We start from the raw sequence: 24,489 nt of genomic DNA on the forward strand, positions 1-24,489 counted from the left end.
AAGAGAAAGTGTAAAAAAAGAAGGCGTGCCGAGGAATCACAAGAGCATCGTGAAAACAGGCTTGCGGCTTCAAAAGATAATGCCAAAAGAAAGCGTGCCGAGGAATCAAAGCAACCTGAAAATTATCGCCTGGCATTCAGGTATAGCCCAGTCGATGATTATAGCTTGAGTAGATGTGTTCAAATCGGGACTATGTCTAAAATTTGTCCTTATTGCAAGGCCTTGAAATTCAATGGTGAAACAATGGGAATGTGTTGCGCCTCAGGAAAAGTTAATTCAGTCGACGGCCAACCTACCATCTTCAAAGATACCACGATAGGAAGACTCTACACCGATTGCAAAACGATGACTCTGGTCAAACATTTTCAGATCAATTGCTGGCAATTGGAAACGGAAAGCTCCCAGTAGACTCAATTTCAGGACGTATACAACTACCTGCTGATTTCTGTAATTTAGTGACGTCCAAAAATGAATTGATTGAAAAAGTATTTCCGAATATTCTAAAAAATTATAAAAATAATAAATGGCTAAGTGAAAGAGCGATTCTCGCACCCAAAAATATAGACGTCCACGAAATCAACAATATTGTTTTGACCAAGATTCGAGACCAGGCAGTCCTTTACAAGTCAGTCGACACAGTTTTGGAACCAAATGAAGCGGTTAATTATCCATCAGAATTTTTAAATTCCGTGGATCTTTCAGGGTTTCCATCACACGTGCTACAACTAAAAATAGGCATACCAATAATACTTTTAAGAAATATCAACCCACCAAAGCTTTGCAATGGCACGCGACTTGCCGTAAAAAAACAATGGAAAACCTAATAGAGGCCACAATCTTGACAGGGCCTTTTGAGGGTGAGGCTGTTCTTATCCCTCGCATTCCCATGATTCCAACGGATCTGCCTTTTCAATTTAAAACATTGCAATCCCCTATTTGATTAGCATTTGCAATCACCATTAACAAAGCTCAAGGTCAATCATTAGAAAAATGTGGTATAGATCTTAATACTGATTGTTGCTGTCTCATTGTCTGTCCATATAAATAGATTGTTAGGTTTACCAACTCTTGAACATGCAACATAATAATTGTCCATGGGTAAACAATCCGTATTCAGATCTATACCGCATTTTTCTAACGATTGCCCTTGAGCTTTGTTGATGGTGATTGCTAATCGAACATTCCCTATGTCCCCATCGTCATTTATATATCCCCCTGTGCCCCCGGCGTCCCCGTTGTAGTTGTGTCCCTGTGTCCTGGTCGTCATTTATATTCCCTTTGTCCCGGTCATCATTTGTGTCCCGGTATCCCAGTGTGTAATTTCTCTTTGAGTGTCCCGGTCGTCATTTATATTCCCTTTGTCCCGGTCGTCATTTGTGTCCCGGTGTCCCGGTCTGTAATTTCTCTTTGAGTGTCCCGGTCGTTATTTATATTCCCTGTGTCCCGGTGTCCCGGTCTGTAGTGACATCTTATTATGACGTCATATACAAAGCCTTATATCCTTATAATGAAGTCAAATGCAAACCCACAAACAAACAAACATGCATATATACAACTTATTTTTATATATATATAGATACAGTTTCCTTTTTAGCTTTTTTTTTCTTTTTTAGTTTTTCTTTTTTTTAGTTTCTTCTTTTTATTGATTTGTTTTCTTCAATTTGTCAATGTTCATTCTAAAATTCACACTTGGAAAAATCTTTACGTGCCAAGCATGCTAAAGCTCCAACAATTTATAATAAACCTCCAAAATTTGGGTATCTGTTTTAAGGTTTTCGAATTACTTTAATCTATTGTCAAAATATATTGAAATATTTGTGCAATTCCCGTTTTTTTTTTTAGTTTTTTAGCTTTTTTTAGTTTTTTTTTTCTTTTTAGTTTTTTACCTTTTTTTATGTTTTTTCTTTTTAGGTTTTTTCTTTTTTTAATTTTTTTAATTTTTTAGTTTTTTTATAGTTTTTTACCATTTTTCTTTTTTCAGTTTTCTTTTTCTTCTTTATTTTTCAGCGTCACCATGAAATACATATCGCCGAACCTTTGTTTTTTTTAACTAAAATCTGGTAGGCATTGATGACCTTATCCAAGTCAAAATCCCAAACCCAATCATCATCGCTATCATTTTCAGTTTTGATATGTTTTGACTCTTGCTGTCCAGGTGGATTTTCATCTAACTGTGCGGTTTTGCGTTCTTTAGCCGCAAGCCTTTTGGCATTGGGCAGCCGGAATTTGTCTTGTCTAATGAACTAAATGTCTTCATGTGGTCGTTGAAAAGTGTGTTCCTTCGGCCAGCAAAATTAAATAAATAATACCTACTTTTGGTGGTCTTTCTTTTGGTGGGAGTTCTAAAGAGATTTTTTCTTTCGAAAAATTTTCTTAGAAGGCTTCGAAGAATTTCACTTTCGATAAGAAATAATGATTCAGATAGCAACTTCGTATTGTCGGGTTCGTTCGCAACAATTTGCCGTCTTCTTTCAAAACTTAGCTTTAATATTGCCTCAAGGAGGTTACGGGACATTTCGGTCAAATATTAAATAGCCAATGGATAACATCTTTCCTCTCGTAGATTTAGCATATAAAGATGAATAAAAAAAACAAAAATTCTTCAAATTGATTATCGTTGGGTTAAATTAAGTGTTACCGCTCCTTCTGTAAAATGTTTTTATTATTGGTGTATATGTCTTTTCTGGTTGAGAAAACGCGTAAAACTCTTTAATTTATTTCTTTAATTGTTTATGCAGAAGACGGTCGTTGCAAATATGTCAAAACATCTGGTTATGTGTGTATATTATTTATTGTCGTGGTTGACGCAATTCAGAAGCTTTGGTTCTTGTCTATCAAACAGAGAATAGTTAAAGGTAACAAGTATAATAGATCCTCAACTTACACAAATTTATAGACATCTTTAAAACGCTATGCCTAGCAAGGAATATGTCTGCTTAAATGACATCATGGCCGTATTTAGTTTTCAGGCATATCTTTGACATATCGAATTTTGTAAATGTCAGCGAAATTCTATTGTTGTTATTTTAAAATGAAACGATTCTGCTAAAATGAATATTTTGTGTTTTGTATCCGATCTTATCTGCTTTTTAATCACTCCTTGACGTGATTGTTTTGAAATGTTATAATATACTAGCTGTTGGGGTGGCGCTTCGCGCCACCCCAACACTTAGTTGGTGGGGCGCTTCGCCCCCCCAAGCCCCCCCGCGCGCGTAAGTCGTTACGCGCCATATTAGTTACGCGCCATTGTAGTTGTGTCCCTGTGAATAGAGATAGATATAAATATATGTTTTTAACTACGTAAAACATGCGAATATACAACATTCTTCGCTGTCCCATTTTTGTACGTATAAATAGATTGTCAGGTTTACTGACTCTTGAACATGCAACATATAATTGTCCATGGGAAAAACAATCCGTATTCAGATCTATACCTCATTATTCTAATGATGTGTCCCTGTGTCCCGGTCGTCATTTGTGTCCCGGTGTCCAAGTTTGTAATTTCTCTTTGAGTGTCCCGGTCGTCATTTATATTCTCTGTGTCCCGGTGTCCCGGTCGTCATTTGTTTCCCGGTGTCCCGGTCTGATTCCTCGGCACGCTATGCGAATATACAACATTCTTCGCTGTCCCATTGTCTGTGCATATAAATAGATTGTCAGGTTTACTGACTCTTGAACATGCAACATATAATTGTCCATGGGAAAAACAATCCGTATTCAGATCTATACCTCATTATTCTAATGATGTGTCCCTGTGTCCCGGTCGTCTAGTCAATACTAAAACACACCGAAGCAATCACAAGAAAAGATCCTGAAGATTTTCCCATCGAGTGATTGGTACAATTTAATCAAAACTCACAATGTATTTTATTTGTCACTTATCTCGGCTGTTTATCTTATGGGACTTACCTATCTAGAATTTTGAAAGGTTGCATGAAAATGTTGTAAACTGTCTAAAATACCAAAGAATCAAGTTGATTCTTACCTGTAAAAGTAACTCAAATGTAAAGTTTGCATTTTAGTTGATATTCTATTTTATTATGGTATTTAATGAACTTCAAGGCGTGTATGCAAGGAAAAGAGATCCCTTGATCAAAGCTCTCCCAAATCTATTTTTTTCCATAAGTTTCATATCATTTGCTCTTTTGAAAACTTTGTTCCTCTCCCTCACGAAGTGCCCGTGGAAAAGATTCCTACTTTCGCGTTTGGTCCTGTAGGTTTGATTTCACAAATTATTAAGACACAATTCTCATAAGATAGCATAAAGGAGGCCCGAGACGGTCAATTATTTTGATCAAAAGCTTACGTCAATCGATTGATTCAAGCATAATTGACTGTCTTGGAATCTCTTTGACGCTTGAGTCAAGCTTAGACGGTAATTGATAGAAAGTTTGAATAACTCACGTGGTTTACGAGGGTGATTGGCCGTCTTAACTAATTTTGTTCAAGCTTTGCGTCAGTCACACGTCAGCAACAATAGAAGACACATCGGAAGTAAGCAAAAATGCGGAACGCGAGTTTATCTGTTTATTGATAGAGTTATACCGGGATTATCCTGAGTTATGGAAAGTTAAAAGTAGAGACTGTTATAACCAAAAGAAGAAAAGCGCGACATTTAGCGTTTGCTATTTTCTTTTTGTTTTCGCTTGAGCGCAACCAAAGTACATGCAGAAAAGCCAAATCAGTATTAGACTGCATTTCTCACACGGTAGAGACACTACCCAACTCTGAACTGAAACTAAAAATCTGGCCGTGAGTTAAAATTAAACTTGAAATTAGCTTTGGTCAAGATTGAAGGGTCGATTGGAGCACACGTCAATCGATTGACGGAAGCTTTTGATCAAAATGATTGACCGTCTCGGACCTCCTTAACACACTCTTTAGTATAGTAAGTTGCTTTAGTGTTTTTCTTCCGTTAGTGAGCACTTGCTATGAATATTGAGTTGGTTTTAATTTGCTTGCTGGTCCTTTTCACCTTCTTTTTGCAGGCCTTCATTTATCGACTCCAGAAGCTAGATGTCAACGCTCAGCCATTTATTAGAATGCAGGCTTTTCTTTTCGCACTTCAACGGGATAGTCATGAAGGATCTCATACCTTCCTACGCTTTTCAAATCAGCCTCTTCCTGCTAGAGGAGATCCATTTCTGCCAACCCGGTTACCAGTTACTTCCCGCCCAGAAGGCAAAGCAGCTAATAAAAAAACACCATTCGCTTATAAAGATGTATTTGAATCTCATAATCAGTATTTAAGACCTTATAGACATTTTTACATGGTTGGTGAACATGTACGTGCTCTGCCAATTGAAAACCTTAGAAGAAGACGACGGAATGTTCTGTCTTATCAACAAAGTGCGTATCAGTTTATTGTAAAAAGATATTGTAAAAGAAAGAATGGGGTTATACACACTATTGGCCCAAGTAAGGCTTGTGGTTTTGATCTGCAGAGAGTATTATGACATTAATACCTATTAACTGAGTAGTATTACAGCTACATTAATTTACAACAGGCACGTACGCAGAAATTTGTTTCAGGGGGCGGGTCCAAATCTTTCAAATCCCTTTTTCTGTGAGAAGGATCAGAAAATTATGGGACAATAAAACAAAATCATGAGATTGGCGTACGTGCCACCTTTACAATGCATATTAAAGAAAATATTACTCCTTGATGTTGCTACAGAAATGAGAAGCATGAACTTCATTAATGTAGCTGCAAATGTCTGAGTTTTCAGTGGGAAGGGGGGGGGAGGTCCAAGTGAAAAAAAAGTCGATTTTGAGGAAGTACTTGCATTTGCTCCATGGATCCTTTAGTTCAATATCACAGGGATGACCCCTTCCCCCGTCCACTTTCTCTGTATGTGTTTTTAAGTGACTAAGGTGTATCCATTTGTTTGCGTTTTTGTACTGCATTACAAAATTTTATGGATGCTAGAATAAAGAAAGAAAAAATACGCCTTTTTGTGATATTGATTCCTGAAGTACTCTCCTACATTTTCTACTATAAAGTCTGTCTCAGTAGTTAGTGATGCATTGCCCATGCTTCGTGGTAACTTTTTTCCATCTTTCAGTAAGCTTCGTAATTCCTTGTTTATAGAAGAACCGTCTTTAAAGGAAAAAAGTAACTAAATGTAAAATGATGGAAGCTACTCCAGTCGACTGAACTTAGTCACATCCCGTGTAGTAATTGGAAAAGAGCCAAGGAAGTAGAGCTCAGGCGGCGCAAGGTTTGGTGAGTATGGTAACACGTCGCATCCAATCCCAAATATTTTTTTTTGACAGTGTATCAAAGAATGTTTGAAAGAAAAGCTCGAGTCAGATGCGGTTGTAAATCTGAGTAAATGACATCTATTTTTACAAGATAAATAAATAGATTGCGACTTTTCGGACAACACTACAGAATTACATTAACCTGAACTTCTGGAAATATACAAATACATTTTTGATTATCCTGCCACTCACTCTTTCTACTATCTCTCTACTACTCTTCCTGTCTCTCACTCTTTCTAGAAAGAGTGAAAGAGTGTGGTAGCACAGACTGATGTTCTGCTTCCCAATACGAGACCTAAGGAGCGATCCCCATTGCGGTGAGGCTGGGCGACAGGTTTACAACTTGCCCTGTAAAAAGAATCGGCAGCTGAATCATTTTTTCGACCCCCTGTGTACCAGTAATGGCTCTGAAGGATCTTTATCATTTTTATCCACTCCTTCTCCGTACTTCTTTCTTTGTCTACTTCTCACTATCTCATACCTATTTTGGACACTAAGCAGAATTATTCTTTTACCAAGAGCATTTCGATGTATGAGCAAGACCTTATTCAGTTTGTACTGTAGGATACAGTTAGCAGCCTTTGCTTATGGACGAAGGTAATTTGAGTGCCCAGAGAAATGTAATGGACCCGGTATCTGGTCGAGTATCTTTATCTACCACAAGCATTTGCCTATTTTAAAACAAAAAGAAGGAGTCCTATTACAGAGCAAAAATTGGAAGGAGGTACATTGTACAATAAAGACATCAAACCCAGATTTTACCAGTGCACGGATCTGGTTGAATCAGGTTCTCAACACAGATGGTATCATCCACCCCCTCCTCAGTCATAATGTGTCAATAAATTGTCGAAGTCTGGAAATGCTTCCAATTGTTATATATTGGATATTTTCCATGTTTCTTAACTTAATATAGTAAGATGCAGTAAATAAAGTAGAAATATTTCTCTGAAATAAGATACAAAACGTGACAGATTAAAAAATTTGGGACGGCATTCACTTGGATTACGTCAGTAATGGAATATTGCGTTAGATGGTACTAGTAGCTTAGTTTCACCAAAAATTCTCATACTACTTTTATTTACCGCTAGTTTCGCAAATTCTGCGTTATATTATTTTTGTTTTGTTTAATTCTACTGTCTTATAAGTGGTTCTCGGTTCAAAAAGCATGCGTTGTCTTATACTTTTAAAATACCATTATCTGTGTGATCTTAATTATTATGTTAAAAATAATATGTCAAGAATATTTTTCTTTCTTTTTTTATCTAAAGCAGATATATAGTCTGCACTATATCAAAGATATGGTGTTAATGGCAGAGCGATAAAAATACATATTTATTCATTTCATCTTAAGTTCGAAACAACTGTATTTCATAATAGATGTGTTTTGTGTTTCAGTGAATGCTAGTGGTATAAACACCAGTACCAGGAGCCTGAGATTCGTTCAGGCCCTTACACTCGGCACGTGGTAATCTTGTATATACGTGATTCTAAAATTACGTATTAGCATAATTATCGTGTTATGCTTCAGCTTTGAGGTGGGAAATCAGAAATTTCAATTCAAATAATGAAATTACGGCGTGAATTCAATTCCTCCCTTCTCTTTGTCCTTCACAGAATTATACATTTTATAGGATTTGTAGCCTCCTGGGATTTGTTCAGGGGATTTGAAACTATTGGATCTCTTTAGAAGTTAAAACAGTCAACAGGATTTTTGTGGTGTTTGCACTTGAAAATAACCGTTTTCCAATTTGTTTGAATATTTATATCAAACCAGAAACAAACCAAAAGTAATAAATATTCTTCACCAAGTGATCGATACCATTTAATCCTAATCAACAATTTATCTGCTTTATCATTTTTAGCATTTTATGGAGTAATCGATCTTTCAAGCCATACTCGCATAGAGGGAAGATAAGGTGAATGTGGTGCTGACGCCATGTGTACCGGCAGGTACAGCAAGAGAGGCAGTGTTTCCTTCGAAATTTAGAAAGAACTTTCAAATTCCTGTTCATTTAGGCTAGAACCTTTTCATAAGCTATAGAAGTGGTTCGATTTATAAACACAGTAGCTTTCATTCTGCAACTTGTTTTTGAATGTGTTTCCTTTTTCTGTGGTTGCAAAAACACGCTGAATGAACTTGCCAAATCCTGAGTCAAGAATACCTACCGATATTTAGAGGTGGATGTTTAGGAAAACTTACAGTTGGGTTTTAAGCTTTCCAATAGAAAGGGAGCCGAGTTTTGTTTTAATTAACTTGAAAGTGTGTTTGCATTTGTATAGTGTGACGTTTAAGACGAGGTGCTAACAATACTGACAATGAATAGGAATTCGTCATTTAAAAATCGCAAGACATTTTTTGTCTTAAAAAAACAATGCTTTTGACTCGAAACAAACACGAACGCTTTTGTTGAAACAGACCAAAAAATGTTTTTCTTTTGTCTTAAATTCTACTGACAGACATCATTGCTTTTCCAACCTTAAAATTTCCCGCGTTTCCCAAGTACAGCAGGCCCTTTTATAGCTTTTATTTGTTTCTTGGGCGATTCCACCTCCTCCTTCGCCAACTGTTTGCAACGTAATAGCTCCTTGTGATTCTGGATAAGTGTTCAGTCTGCTTTTTGGAGGAAGCAAGAAAGATTTAATGAGTCGGTCTTTACCGGTTGGTCGCATTTACAGACGCGCGATTACGATGACGCCGATTGTATCTTGACAAAAATATGTCGGTATCTCTAGTCAAAGACTACGGCAAAAGGAAGTCACTATTCATTTATACCAGGTAATTTCTACAGATGTTAAAAATCTTTAATCTCCAAACGTGCTATTTCAACAACATGCTAAAAAACTTCTTTGGCTCTTCAATAAAGTTTGCAGAAGTAGACGCATAACGGTATAGAACTGGCGACTTATTTATTGTATGAAATTATATTGTACGGCAACGTGTACAGCGTTTGTGCTACTTTAGCGTATACCAAGTTGGAACTAAACTAAATAATTATATTAAACGGTTTTATGCACATCATTTGGGGTACTTCAGCTTATACTAAGTTGAAATTAAACTATTATACTAAGTTGAAACTAAACTAGTAACTGCTCGCCCTAAGTTGGAACTAATATTGTAAAAAAAAAAAAAAAAAGTCGAATTTAAAATGTAATGTAAGAACGGTATATACGATTATAGTGTACATTGACGTTATTAACGGCCTAGATTAAAGACTCGTAGGTATTTCGAGAATATTCACTAGTTTGTAATCTGATCCAGTTTGTGAAGTTATCATCTACAACACAGTTATAGTGGATTTCCTGGAAAATGTCTACACGGTTAGTTTCTGTGAATTTCAAGCGCTTGAATAATCGCTGGCTAGTCTCATTATCGTAGCCAATTTTTGATGTAAATATTTGAATCTCAAGTTGTTCAATACCGTATCGAATCATTGATAAGGTTGCATTCCAGCCAATTTTCTTTCCTCTCGCCTTAGGCTCAGCTACCATTATCTCTATTTCAGCAGATCTTCCCTAAAATAGAACCCATAAGATACACGCTAATATTTAAGTAAGTAATGACAAAAAATAACTTTTTTCTTTTGGACTACAAACAATACTTACAACTTCAAGACGACTGTCTTTAGGATCCGTGTTTGGTGGAACATTCAAGAAGCTCAATGTGTTCACTGTAGGATGTGTTCAGGTTCATCCTATCATGAAAGAAAGGTAGATCACCTGAGATTTTCAAATCGTGCGGTTACTGTTGCAACTTGTTTTCAGATGCATTCCTCTGGACAATCACGTATAGTTTGGATTTAAAGAGCACTCAGAGCGGCAACACTCATGAGCACTGATGGCGTGACTGCAAATTTACTTGTCGATCCAGATAAGATCGGCGATATCCTTTCTCTAGGAGCTACTCGGCTAAACCACTTCTGTTCTCGTCTTTGGATGTCGTGCGGACTACTTACTATAAATAACTTCGCATATATCGTCTCTTGCTTGCATACTACTAATTGTAATAGTAATACTACTTCAACGCCTCATATTCTAGCTCCGGTTCCCACCTGAAAAATTTCCCTGAGACTAAAAAAATGCCAATACGAATATATCGAAGAAGTTCGACACTGTAGATCCTTTTCCAACAGTTGAAACAGCCGGGATAACTCAGAATTACAAAATCCCGAGTTAAAGTCAATGAACCATATCATTCTGGGACTAGTGTAATTTCGTAGTGTCTTGATGATTTTCCGTCTGTATTTTTTTTTTCTTTTCTTTTACAGCTAAAGCTTGTTAGTGTTTTCCATAGTAAGATTCAGGGTGCCAGGGTTAGCAATCACTTGCCACTAGTCTAGGTTATTATCATTTCGACTGTATAAAATAGACAGACTCTTTTTGACTAGTTTAAAGATGGTCTATTGAAGGTTACTTATGCAGGAATCGATTGTAAGGCGGGAATTGATCGCTGGATCAAGCTTTGGAAAATATCTCTATTTAAAGTTACTTGGAGAAGGCAATTACGATGAGTGAGGTTACCATGAGTTTATGAATTTAGTATTAGGACTCACATTTTAGTTGCTTCTCTCTTTGAAATCTCCGTGTTGGCTAAAAAAAAGAAGCCGTTTCTGCAACAAATGATGATTTAGACAAGTCATGTCTAATAAACTGCCTCAAATGTCATGTCCTGCGACACGCATTTCTCCTGTCCTCTGAAAATTGATTTAATTACATGTAGTTTTCTTTTCTATTCTGGAATTAAAAATGGACAAATTATATTCGAATCAAAACAGTAAAAGCTGAAGCTTGAGTCATATATCTCTATGGCGATAAAAATTAAACTACTTTTGCTTGGAGGTGGCGATCAAAAACCAAGAATATCCTGATGCAAGGGGGTGAACAATGAACGATGAAAATTCTATTTACGTTCACGATAAGGGTAATCACGCTTTTAGTAAATATCAAACCTGGCCTTCCTTCAAGTTACGTCCCCAATAGTGACCGGTTGCTAGAGCATTTGTGAATAACATAGAGCATGGTTACATTGGTGCATGGGCTATAATTATATAAAAAGATAGCCAGACTTGACGTTTTGTAAAAAAAAAAAAAAGAGCTTCCGAATGTTGAAGAAATAAGGGAAAAAGATTTTGTGAATTTAATGTTCGGATGCTTTACTTTTTTGTGGTAAAGTCTCAATTACAGTCATAAGATCTGAAATAACGAGAAATAATTATGATCCCTCTGAGGAACGATTAGCACCAAAATTTCTGGATATTTATTTTAATACTGTCCTTCCAAATTATTCACAAATTAGAATGTCATTTTTTTTTGGGGGGGGGGGGGCAGAAAACCTTGCAATTCTTCTCTTGTGCCAGTACGATGAGTTGAATTGAAACGTGTCAGCCTTTGTCACAAAAATCCATATAATTACACTGTAAAAAACAGTTTCGAAAAGAAACTTTTAAAAGGCTTAAGTCAACCCTCCAGTAAACTTGAATGATCTAAGAGATTAAAATTTATTTTTTAATGTTGTTAAAGAGTTTTCAACTGGTTAATGTTATTACCACACGTGTCGACACAACATGCGTTACCACAGGATTTCCTTACAATATGGCTTCAGAAATTTCTCCAAAGAATAATTTTAGGGGATTTTCATTTTTCGGGAGGAAGATAAACTTTATGATAAAAAATGAGAATAAAATACATTTTTATTCATAAATCTATTGAAAAAGATAGTAGAAATGTACAAACACGATGAATTTGAGAAAACTGGGAACTTAGAAAAATGAACCAACATAGCGGTGAGTTGGAATCCTTTAAAGAGCCTCAGAATGCCATTTGTAACATGCTATTGCAAGGTGACACGAACAACACAAGCTTGAACCATACGATATTTTGATAGCCCCTCTATTAGCTTTCAGAACTATTGAATAAGTTTAGCTCTGTCCAGTTTCATATTTCACGACATTTGGCTTAAGGATCAAGCCCGTTGTGTAAATGCACTTATGGGAGATGGTTAAGTTCCAGAGCAATAAATGTTCAGATAAAGAACTAAATTTGGCAAAAAAAAACATTACAACGCAAAACTTTAATTTAAAAAAAATAATTTGGATGTTAGAGATCAGGATAAAAATTTCTGCAGGGACATTAAGAAACAAACATGATGTACACTTTAACAGTTCAAAAATAAAGCTAAAAAATTGAAAATAGTTCTCAATATTCTTTTCAAATAAAGTGACTTTCTATTGTCATCATTCTTGTAACTTCATCCAAGGTTTTGAGCTTTCTAGTGCATTTTTAAAAAGTGCTAAGACAGTGGGTTAAAAAAAATAGCTCATTATTAGTATTATTTCTAGTTACCTCTTCTTCTTCCGCAATGAAAAGATTAACATCTCCAACCATTGCTTCTATTTCATCGCCTTTCTCTTGCAATATATCACCATCGAGAATTATGAACGTACATTTGTCTTCGTCTTTTCGCCAAGTTTGTTGCATCTCGAATTCTTCTTCCAACGTCAATGGTTCTGAAGCTGTGAGCTTCTGTAATTCCTCACTCTGCATCCAAGTGTGGTATTTTGGGACGTGATAAGCCTCGTATGGCACAAGAACCACGTTTCTGTTTGTAAGTTTGGTATTTTGGTTTAATTTCATCCTTCCTTGAACTAAAATGCATTAAATTATTAGAGATAATTGCTAATTACATTCGATGAGAACTGTACATCTAAATAGTGTTTTCAACACACCATCAAATGGTCAGGAAAGCCTTTGGGGTCGTGCTTCTGCCCCCTGAAATCTCGGTATCTTCACAATTTTTTCTATGCTTTGTCTTATTTTCCACATGATTTGCCTTTTTTGGTGTTCTTTGCAGCAAAAACAAAACACTTTTGAAACGTGTATATAACATTTTCGGCTGTCAGCATAATAGACTAGGTCACTAAGTACAAAAATGACCGTAAATATTAAGAAAGAACGGAAGAAAAACACTACTCAGTAAGATGTTACAATGTTTTAAAACAAAAGCTAAAGAGCTAATTAGAATTAATGCTCACCGTCTCCATTGAGATACTTTCATTGAAAAGAAAACTGGCTTCATGCTATTATTTTTAACGTAAATATTAAGTTTTCTACATCTAATTATGAATTCTTTAAATTACAGAAGTTAAATAAGTGGTGTTTATTTCCTTTAGATTTGTAGACGTAACGATTGCATTTCAATATATATATATATATATATATATATATATATATATATATATATATATATATATATATATATATATATATATATATATATATATCTGTTTTCTTTAATGTAAGTATATGCAGCGAGATGGCATAATAATAAAAACTTGTACAGATATGTTCAAAAAGTGAGAGGAAATAGTCAATATGAACTTGTCCCACTTAAAGACAGGAATAGGATGACAATTACAGATAAGGGAAGAGTTAAAATAAGGTGAGCTGAGAATTTTGGGAATGTGCTAAACAGTGATAAAGTTACAGAAAATCATATAGAAAAGAACGACTAAAAATTGTGACACTTTAGAAGTGAAGAACGATTTGTTTTTCGAGGATGAACTAGAGACAGTACTTAAAGGATTAAAAATAAGAAGACCCTGGGTGCTGATAGTGTTTTAAATGAGTCTTTTAGATATGTTGATTGCGAAGTTACAGATAAATTACTGAATATTACGCATATGACTTTTGAAAAAGTGGGTTTGAAAAGGGATACCTTTTGAAAAAAGTGCCTACCGATTTTATAAAAACCTTAATTAAACTCTTCTATAAGAAAGATGATAAAAGTGAATGTGGTAATTATAGAAACATTAGCTTGGCTACTGTAAGAAGCAAATTACGTAGTAAAATGATACTTTTTAGGCGTAAAGATGATGTAGATAAATTTTTAAGAGAAGAACAGTGTAGTTTAGGATGGGCCACATACTTAATTCTTGGACAAAAAAGTAGTTTGATTTTGCTTGACTTTAAACGCCGCGCTACTATTTGAGACTTGTGCCGCATTTCCATTTAGTGTTTTACAGACAAATTTGAAATCAGGTTAAATGAACCAACGAAACTGCCAAAAAACTTGTCTCGCAGTTTCATTGGCTAATTTACTTTAAATTTTGTCAGCAAAACGCTAAATGAAAACGCGACTTCGCTTGTCCATAAGATTGACCATTTCGCAGAAAAAAAATCATCCGAATAACATGTTACGCTAAGCAATATTTCTGGAACTTCAGAGCCATCTATTTGTATTAAAAGTCGTGCAAACTTAATAATCACCAGGCTAAAAACTAGTCCGTGCTGTGAAATTTATCCATCTATTAGTCGTAAAATACAATTATAAAGGTAATTTCCCTTACCTAATTTTTACATTAGCTACGATGCGAGGTAACCTTAGATGTGCATTAGTGATTTTAATTTGCGCCTACAAAATTTTAAATGATAGTTTTATAGGTAGCGCTGGCGCATGGTAAATTCCCAAGACATTTTTTTGCCAAGATATGTGCATAAATTAATTCCTTGAAATGGGATATCACAAATGGCATTCCAATTTCCTTAAAAGGAATCCAACTCACCGCTATGTGGGTTATTTTTTTAAAATTCCGCTTTTCTCAAATTCATCATGTTTACACAATTCTACTATTTTTTTTTACAATTGATTTTTAAATAAAAATGAATTTAATCTCATTATTTTTAGTAAAGATTACTTCTCACCCGGAAAGAATAATAAAGAAACGGCCCGAAAATAATTCTTTGGGGAAGTTTCTGAAGGCATATTTTTCATATTTATATTTATTTATTTATTATTACGAATCGCGGTAAGCATCAAGGCTTGTCGCAAAAATATACGTTTAATGAAATTTCTGAAGCCTTTTAAATTTTTTTTTGGAAACTGTTGTTCACAATGTATTCATTTAGATTTTTATGACAAAGGTTGATTAGTTTTAATTCAACTTAAAGGATTCACTTGCATGTAGAACAGTTCCTATGGAGGGGGGAGAGTTGCCCTAGGCACCGCGGCTGGGAGATTGCCCACTTTGATACAATTTTTCGCTCCAATTCGACTTTTATTCTTATATCTGTATTGTGAGGGGGTACTGTAATTTATTTTACCTGGGGCACCCCCGACCCTAAGAACGGCTCTGCTTCCATGGTTAATGTTATTTATTTATTTTATTTTTTCTTCTAGACGATCTTGTCCCTGGAAAAATAAGAAGATGAATATTTTTTCTTTATCTAGTAAAGAGCACGATGTTCAACCACCAACTGAAGAAGAGGTAAACTATCTACCTAACTTGGGCCCTCACTCGAGCTGCACATAGCCAGAACTTTGTTTCAGGAGGGTTCAAACTCACTTCAAGAGAGTATTTTATACACTGTATGAGTATTTTTACTCTGAGTATTGATATTTTTCATAACTGTGGAGTTGGAGCCATATTCCTCGTAAGCATTTCCCTGAAGGGTCTAACTGAATACCCTAGGCTATTCCTTAGATATGCCCTTTTGATAATCTGCACCCAGTAGGTTTTGATTTAGTTTCTCTTCACTATTCCCAGAAATTTTCACCTTCATACCTTTAGCCTTAGTTCTAGTAGTAGTCAAAGTAGTGGTAGTAGACATACTAGTAGTAGAACTAACGGTAGCAGAACATATTGCCATTTGGTCAAGTGATCTTCCTCGTAAGCATTTCCCTGAAGGGTTCAACTGAATACACTAAGCTATTCCTTAGACATGCCCTTTTGATAACCTGCATGCACCCAGTGGGTTCTGATTTAGTTTCCCCTCACTATTCCCTGAAATGTTCACCTTCATACCTTTAGCCTTAGTTCTAGTAGTAGTCAAAGTAGTTGTAGTTGAGACACTAGTAGTAGTACTAACAGTAGTAGCACATATTGCCATTTGGTCAAGTGATCTTCCTCGTAAGCATTTCCCTGAAGGGTCCAACTGAACACCCTAAGCTACTCCTTAGATACGCCCTTTCGATAACCTGCATGCATTCAGTAGGTTTTGATTCTCCTCACTATTCCCTGAAGCTCTTCAGAACTTAATATCTAATAATCCACCAGGGTTTTCACCTTGAGCATTACCCTTTTAAATTGAATCCAGCATTCATTTGGTAATAGCAAAAAAAGTATCTTGGCATGCAATACTACAAATTGTTATTAGAAGCCAAAATCCGTGTTTAACACCTAAAAGGGCAGGAGTCAGAGCCGCAACTGTGAAAATTAAAGAATTTGGCTCTCCTAAGACTCCAGAATTTAGAGTAGAAAATGCTAAAACATTAGAACTCAGAGTCAGTATTTATATTTTGCCAACCTCATAGCCTTGATATTTAGCAAGCCCTTACAGGGTTTGCTGTAGGGGGTGTTGAACTAACCAAAAGGCGATACTTGCATGCTACTTCTACTACCACTACTGCTACTACTAATACTGCTATCAAAGCTAAGGGTATTGAGGTGAAAATTTTAGGGAATGTTGAGACAGTGTTGAACTAAATAAAAATACAATATGCGCATCCAGGCTGTCAAAAGGGTAAAACTTGGGAATGATTGAGGGTATTAAGTTGGAACTATCAGGGAATGATGAGAGGGATCATAATTTGATCGAAAAGGCAATATTTGCAGGTTACTTGTACTACTGCTACAACAACTACTACTACAACTACTATTTTTAAAGCGATTACTACAAAGACTAAGGGTATTGAGGCGAAAATTTGAAAAAATGTTGAGGGAAAGCTGAATTAAATTAAAACATCCTATGTGCATACAGATTGTCAAATCAATTTAGGTCTCATCAATATCTCAGGAACGAATTAGTGTATCAAGTTGAAAATTCCGGGGCATGATGAGTGAAATGTTCAGCTGACTGATAGGCAATATGTGGATACTACTACGGCTACTAATGCTATTTCTACTACTGTTGCTACTACTACTAATAGAACTACTACTACTACTACAATTACAACTCTTATTACTACTATTAATATGATACTACTACTGCTAAGGTATATAGATGAATTTTTTAAGAGAATATTGAGGGGAAAATTGAGCTAAATCAAAAACATTATGTGCATGTAGGTAGTCAAAAAGGCGTTTTTCACGATTTGCTTAGGGTATTAAGTTAGAACTTTCAGGAAATGCTTAGGGGAAAAATCAATTGACCAAAGACAATATGTGCACGCTACTACTACTACTACTACTTGTGCTACTACTTCTGTGCGCAACTATGCTAACACTCAGAGTATTATGGTGAAAATTTAGGTAATGTTAAGGGGGAAGACGAACTAAATTAAAACACACTACGGGCATACAAATTATCAAACGGGCATATCGGCCGTACCATAGCAACGGCCTATAGTATTAAGTTGCAACTTCCAGGTCTTGGTGAGGAAGATGTTCAACTGACCAAAAAGCAATATGTGCACGCTATTACTACTACTACTGTTAGTATTACTACTAATCTGACTATTAATACTACAAAAAATACTCCTACTACTACTGTGACTACTGCTACAACTAAGGGTAATTGTATGAAGGCGAGAATTTAAGGGAATATTGAGTGGGAAGTTGAACTGAATCAAAACGAACTGTATGGATGCATGTTGTCAAAAGGGCGTATTAACAATATCTTAGGAACGGCTTCGAGTATGAAATTGAGAATTACAAGGCTTATTGTAGGGGATGTTGAACTAACCAAAAGGGAATATTTGAATGCTAGTGCTACTACTACTGCGGCTGCTGTTTTTATAATTACTGCTACTTCTAATATTGCTACCAAAGCTAAGGGTGTTACGGTGAAAATTTTGGGGAATGTTCTGATAGTGTTGAACTAAATCAAAACATGCTATATGCATTCAAGTTGTCAAAGGGACGTATTAGCAGTGCCCTAGGAACTGTTTACGGAAATAAGTTGAATCTTTCAGGATGTGGTGAGGATATCGAAAAAAAAGCTGCTATGTTCATACTGCTACTAATGCTACTACTACTACTACTACCGAAGCTAAGAGTACTGAGGTGAAGCTTTTTGGGAAAGTTGAAACAAATCAAAACACGCCACGAGTATGTAGATTGTCAAAAGCATGTACCTGCAATATTTCTGGAACGGCGTAGGTTATTTATATTAAACTTTTAGGTTATGCTGAGGTGGATTTTGATTTAACAAAAAGGCACTATGTACACACTACTACTGCTGCTACTGCGATTACTTCAACTAATGAGGCTATTTTTATTAAGATGAAACTTTCAGGGAATATTTAGGGGGAGTTCCAACTAAGTCAAAACAAACTATATGCATGTAGGTTTTTAAGAGGGCATAGAAGCAATATCTTAGAAACGACTTAGAGTATTAACTTGAAACTTCCAGGACATGCTGAGGGTATATTGAACTAACCAAAAGACACTATATGCATATTACTTCTATTGCTACTATGACTACTACTTCTATTGAGGTTAGGAGTATTAAGATGAAACTTTCAGGGAATATTTAGGGGCATATTGAACTAAATCACAACACACTGTGCGCATTAATGTTGCCAAAAGGATGTATGAGCAATTTCTTAAGAATGGCTTAAAGCATTCAATTGAAACTTTCAGGGCGTGTTGAGAGGAAGGTTTAATTAGACAAAAAATCTCTCTGCGCATACTGATATTACTGCTATTGTTGCTAATTCTGCTACTATTGCTACGATTACTACTACTGAGACTAAGGGTAGGAAGGTGAAACTTTCAGGGAAAGTGTTAGGGGACTGTTCAACTAAATCAAAACATACTCTGTGCATGCAGATTGTCAAAAGGGCGTATCTGCAATATATCAGGAATGGTCTGGGGTATTAAGCTGAAACTGTCAGGGCACGTTAAGGGGTATATTGAACTAGATAAAATGTGCATACTACTACTACTACGACTATTACTGCTACAACTACTGCTATGGTGATTTCTACTAATATTACTGAATCGAAGGGTAATACGGTGAAACTTTCAGGAAATGTTGAATAGGATAGTGAATTACATTGGAACAGGCTATGCGGCAGCAAGTTATTAAAAGGCCTGTATAACTACATAACTACTATATGTCTGGAACAGCTTAGAGCATTAAGTCGAAACTTTCTTTATTTGTTGAAGGCGATGTTGAACGAAAAAAAGGTACTATGCATACTACTACTAAGATTAAGGATATTAAGGGAAAATTTACAGGAAATGTTGAATTAAATTCAAACACGCTCTGTGTATGCAGTCTGTTGAAAGGCTGCATCAGCAGTATCTGAAAAACGGCTTAGACCATTAGATTGAAACTTTCAGGGCATACTGATGGGTATGTTGAACTAATTGAAAATGTAATATGTGTATAGAACTACTACTAGTAGTAGTACCTAGGTAGTATTAGACTGAACATTGAATAGTATTGGTATATAACATTAGATAGTATTAGTATAGAACATTAGATTGAAACTTCAATGCTGAGGGGTATGTTGAACTAATCAAAAAGTTCAATGTGTGTATAGTACTACTACTGGTAGTAGTACCTATGTAGTATTATTAGTAAAGAAGGTGGGTGCGGTGAAGATGTTTTACTCAGTTATTAGTTGTAGTTTCTGTTCGTTTTGGGTTTCATTTATTTATTGATGGTAATTTGTGGTAGTTTTACAATTTGAATTTATTTCTGCTCATTTTTGGTATAATGTAGCTCTTTACTTTTCTTTGAAAAACTTCTTTTGTAGATTTTTTTAAAATTAATTCCAATAAAGAAGATTCATTTGTTTCAGCGGTTTTCCACTTGCTATCCATGTTTCACTTTTCGTTTTCATTCACTTCTATTGTTTTACTTCTTAGGGCTGCACAAAAACCAAAACATTCGCCTAAATTTCGCCATTTTCCTTGGAGCGTTGAATTATGATTACCGATGGTCAGTAAGCATGCGAAACATAGCACGCATAGCTCAAAACAATCCTAAATTATGACCAATTTTGTATTTTCAATTCATAATTCAACAGGAAAGATGTATAATTCTTTTTTTTTGTTATGACAATCACGCTCTACAGACAACGTCTTCTTTCAGATCATTGAAGATCTAGAACGTTCTTCAAGTGAAGATCCGGTTTTTAAGATCACTGGAGAGTCAGACAGCAACCTTTTCGCAAACAACCAAAAAATAGAGAAAGTATCACAGTTAAAGAGTGATGTCAACAAGCTTCATGAATTTTTGAAAACTTCCGAGGACATCAAAGACAAGCTTCACAAAGTATTACAAAGCTGCAAAAAGTCAATCGTTCAATGAAGGCACCATACTAACCAGAGTTAATATGTAATTCCGCAATATACTTAATAAAGGCGTTACATCGTCATTATTTTATTTCGTAATTTTGATTTTTTTTTTTTTTTATCTTGGAAATTTTAGGACTGAATTAATCTTGCAGTTATTGCTGAATAGTCATTCCTCACTTGAAAGTTATCTAAAAGTAAAAGCGTAGTTCGACGTATCTTAAGTGGGTACTGGAGATGACTTTTATTAAAACTCCATTTGTCAAACGTGCGAACCTATACAAATAGATTTTTAGGCTTAGAAAGGCAGACAAAGCATCAATTTACTTATTCCTTAATAAAACAAGTACTATTTTTTCAGGATGAAATAACCCTTCAAGTATTCCATGATGATGATCTACCATAGGTGGATCTCAACCAATGGTACAAGTACTCTGAGAACCTTGGAGGTAGAGCGGGCTAGTAGGCGACAGATTAAATAACTATTGGTAGCCTAATGGTCGACCCTTGCTTCATCACCTCTACCTAAAAATATGCGAAGAACAGGTTAAAGATGAACCTTTGACCGTTTAACATTTGGATTAATCAAACAGTTCGTGGAATCGAACTGTAAGTAAGGAGTGACTTAGCCAAATAGTAATCGAAATTCTGAAAACAGAATTTTGATAACAATAGATACATCAAAAGAATTCCACGTTATGCTGATATCAAATATAGAAAATTCATGAAGTTTAATGTTATCCATCAAGAGCTAAGACTGAGAAAATTCGCCTGATTTTCGAAAAAAGGGGAAAAATCCCCCAAAAGTCAAGCGATTTTAATGAAAATCAGACCATTAGATTTAACATATCAGAAAACCCTTTTGCAGATGTTTCAAGCTCATATCTACAAAAAATGGGGAATTTCATATTTTTTGCCAGAAGAAAAATCACGGATGCACGTTTATTTTATTTTTTTTTCCAGGGGTAATCGTATTAAATTAATGATCGTAGAAGAATAGGATAGGGTCCATTTGAATCAAAATAAAGAGTTCTAGCCCCCCCCCCCTAGATTCCCTGGGAAAACGGCTGTAAGTTACGCAATTTTACATTGTTCACAAGTGGTATTTGTTTGCGGATTTTAGGGGGGATTTCCCATGAGGATAATTTTCTATGCGGAGGGGGCGAAAGGGCTTTTCTGCTATGATTTGAAAAACCGTTTGAAATTAAATTAAAAAAAAGTTCTTGTGCAATATTAAAAGTTAAGACGAACAGAAATTATTCCATATATGAGGGTGCTTCCCCTTCCTCAAGCCTCGCTCTTCGCCCTAGTCTGACTTTTGTCCTAATGCTTTAAGAGACTGCTCAAACACAAGGGCCGTTGAACTGGAATGAGAAGTACCTTCAAAGAATTTTAAGACTTAAGCGTAAAGAGCGAGAGCCGAGGAAGGACTCCAGAGCGCCTCATATTCAGAATTTGTTAATTTTAACTTTTAATAGTGCTCACTTGCCTCATTGAAAAAAAAAATTAGTTTGTGAATACTTAGTTAAATTAATTTTAATTTAAGTAATTTTAATTTTAATTTAATTTAGTAAAAGTTAATTTGAACTTTTAATAGTGCTCACTTGCCTCATTGAAAAAAAAGTAGTTTGTGAATACTTAGTTTGTGTGTTTTTTTTGCTATTTTTTGTTGTTTATAAACTTGTAAGGGGAAGGTTAGTGTACAGAATATAGGCTAGTTTCAAAAGAAATGTACACACATACACCCATTTTATCCTTTCGCTAAATATGGTTCTTTTATTTCTTTGACCTAATGTTAATCAAAATCAAAGAAAAGAGATTCATGCAACTAATGTTTCTATCGGTTTTACTTTTTATAACTGACTTTATGGTTTTAGTGGATGACATCAGATATCGTTGGTTGTCTATTTTTTCAGAATCAAACGATAATTTCCTATCTTGTCAGTTCCCCATACTGTGCTAATGGAGAATCTTTGCGATATAAAGCTTTCTTGGAACGAAAATTTTTATTATTAGAAACTACAACGCGTCTACTATATACTGGAGCTGCAATGGGTTGAATCCTGATAGAAAAGCTAATTGATCTCTTCCTTCTTCTGTCAAAGCCTGAGGATGTTGTATCCAGTTTTTCTCCTTCAGGTAGTCCAGTGTACTTAAAAACTCTTTTTCTGTATAGTTACTTACTTCTACAGGATAAAATGGGTCCAAGCACTCCCAGCCCTGTAAAACAAATAGGGAATTTTAAATCCTATTATATTAGACTATATTAAATATGCGTACAACCAATGAGAACCTCTAAATAAAACAAAATCGGTGGCCATTTGAGGGCTATAAGTAGATGACTGATGCCTATCAATAAAATCTGATTGCTAATCGATGGCTACAAACAGATCGTTCAAAGAGGGGGGTAACCGTGGGACCTGCCCGAAGCGTCGTGACTGGGGTGTGGGAAACAACTGCCCACTTTGATTCAGCTTTTTTGATTATATTTGAGTCCGGAGGGGGGTGCTGTAATTAATTTTTCACCCGGACACCACCAATCCTTGGATGGGTTATGGCTATAAATGAATGGAAAAAGAGGATATTTAATTGATCAAACAGAAAGGCTGGGACTAACTTTCAACGAAATTATTTTTTTAGTCTGTTGAATAGTGATGATTGAAAGATCTTTACCGGATGTTGAGCATCCTCATTTCAAATCGGTTCTCGGACTTGCTCTATCCAACACAGTTTTTGCGCTATCATTTTAGTGAGTTTTCTGGAAAGGGCGGAGGATGCAAAAACAAATATAAAAAAATGACCGTCCTGGGCTTACGAAGTTTAGGAGTTAAAAAGACTAGAAAATATTTGAAAATTATTTCAAATCTTTTCCAGCATTTAATTTTTTGAGATTTTTATAGGGAATTTCTAATGTTTTCGATAGCAAACTTTTAAAAAAATATTACACAAAAGCTGCGGTTGTGGGAATTTTTCATTTGATTTATGGGATAAGAAAACTGGATTACATTTCAAAAGCTTTTTTTAAGTTTTAAAAAGCTGATGAGATATCTTCAAAATGATAGAAATACGGGATAATAAAGCCATTTTCTACTATTTTCGTTTTTTACACCTCTTTTAAACCACATTTCTAATATCAAGTCTTTTTCGCTTTAAATCGAACGTTTATAAACCTTTTTTTCTAGAAGAATGGAGTAAAAGAAGAGAAAAAACAACCTATAAACAAATAATAGAGACGATTGCTTCTTCGTAAAATGTTCTTGAAGTATATTCTAGAGTATTTTTGAATCAACCTCCTCAATGGTCGCTTTTGGATAAAATGACAACCTTTGGGAAAAACTTTAAAGGTGGTATCCAGACATCGACAAGAGCTTTTAGTTACTGTATAAAAACTGCTACTAATGTTCATGAATACTATTGTGTTGCAAATACGTAATATAAATCGGCAAAGAGTTAGAACTAACTTTATTTTAATACTTCAAGTTTTACAGTCGTTGCAATTGAAACAAAGCTCTTCTAGAGGAAATCAAAGATGTGTTTAAAGTAAAAAAAAATTTTTTTAGAAAGGCGGAACAACTGTTTATTACGATTGTAAAACTTCGTGATTATATCAGGTACTGCTTGATTTTAATTAGTGCTACTATACCCGAGTAAAACTATGAAAGAAAAAGGCCAAATATCGGCATTTGAGCAACAAAATAATTTTTTGGCATCAAAATGTTACGAAAAATTTGCTTAGTAACATACCCAAAATCGGCCGAGTAGAAATACCTCTTTTTTTCAGGGAAAACAGGGGGAAGGGGATCTCGGATGTTTAGGATGAAAAGGTCGTTTCCTGTTTATATGAGTCTGAAGAGATCGACAATGACAACAGAAATGGAACATTGTATCACTTAGTACCCATTGTCACCCTAGCCGAGGTAAGAAGGGATACAACTTCCATTTTTGGTATTATAACAATATAGTATATAACTGAAAAAACTGAAAA

At 35.3% G+C, this 24,489-nt stretch overlaps 3 protein-coding genes and 2 long non-coding RNA genes across 7 annotated transcripts in view; 2 read left to right on the plus strand and 3 right to left on the minus strand.

Moving 5' to 3' along the window:
* The window catches only part of LOC136031131 (TAF6-like RNA polymerase II p300/CBP-associated factor-associated factor 65 kDa subunit 6L), a 48,682-nt gene extending 40,376 nt beyond the window's left edge, over positions 1-8,306 (plus strand). The window contains exons 8-9 of one of the 3 annotated variants that reach the window (XM_065710450.1): positions 4,989-5,349; positions 8,127-8,306. In XM_065710450.1, the coding sequence (XP_065566522.1) occupies positions 4,989-5,349; positions 8,127-8,179 (414 nt within the window). In that variant the 3' untranslated portion in view covers positions 8,180-8,306. Of the gene's footprint in view, positions 1-4,988; positions 5,949-6,065; positions 6,107-8,126 lie in introns of those variants that run through there. The other 2 variants (XM_065710451.1, XM_065710449.1) reach the window with 2 other exon arrangements.
* LOC136031143 (uncharacterized) overlaps positions 1-24,489 on the minus strand; it is a 343,784-nt gene that overhangs the window by 176,662 nt on the left and 142,633 nt on the right. The gene's annotated exons all lie outside the window — the stretch shown is intronic.
* Positions 9,045-14,711, minus strand: LOC136031134 (alpha/beta-tubulin-N-acetyltransferase 9-like). The gene is made up of 3 exons (XM_065710453.1): positions 14,607-14,711; positions 12,604-12,905; positions 9,045-9,777 (listed from the first exon to the last, which is right to left on the minus strand). The coding sequence occupies exons 2-3, from the start codon at positions 12,892-12,894 to the stop codon at positions 9,466-9,468; spliced, it is 603 nt and encodes a 200-aa protein (XP_065566525.1). The 5' UTR covers positions 12,895-12,905; positions 14,607-14,711; the 3' UTR covers positions 9,045-9,465.
* LOC136031135 (uncharacterized) lies at positions 14,460-20,587 on the plus strand. Its single transcript, XR_010618433.1, has 3 exons — positions 14,460-14,592; positions 15,437-15,524; positions 20,302-20,587. It is a non-coding gene; the product is annotated as an uncharacterized LOC136031135 (long non-coding RNA).
* The window catches only part of LOC136031133 (small ribosomal subunit protein mS29-like), a 31,072-nt gene continuing 29,074 nt past the window's right edge, over positions 22,492-24,489 (minus strand). Inside the window, exon 9 of the mRNA XM_065710452.1 lies at positions 22,492-22,724. Within this exon, the coding sequence (XP_065566524.1) occupies positions 22,524-22,724 (201 nt within the window). The 3' untranslated portion in view covers positions 22,492-22,523. The remainder of the gene's footprint in view (positions 22,725-24,489) is intronic.

The sequence above is a fragment of the Artemia franciscana genome, chromosome 9, assembly GCF_032884065.1.
Source record: "Artemia franciscana chromosome 9, ASM3288406v1, whole genome shotgun sequence".
Lineage (NCBI taxonomy): Eukaryota > Metazoa > Arthropoda > Branchiopoda > Anostraca > Artemiidae > Artemia > Artemia franciscana.

Coding starts and splice junctions, on each gene's coding strand:
- LOC136031134 (XM_065710453.1), bottom strand. CDS start 12,894: ATGAAATTAAACCAAAATACCAAACTTACAAACAGAAACGTGGTTCTT. Junction 9,778..12,603: donor TCATTGCGGAAGAAGAAGAG/GTAACTAGAAAT, acceptor GTTCTATTTTAG/GGAAGATCTGCTGAAATAGA.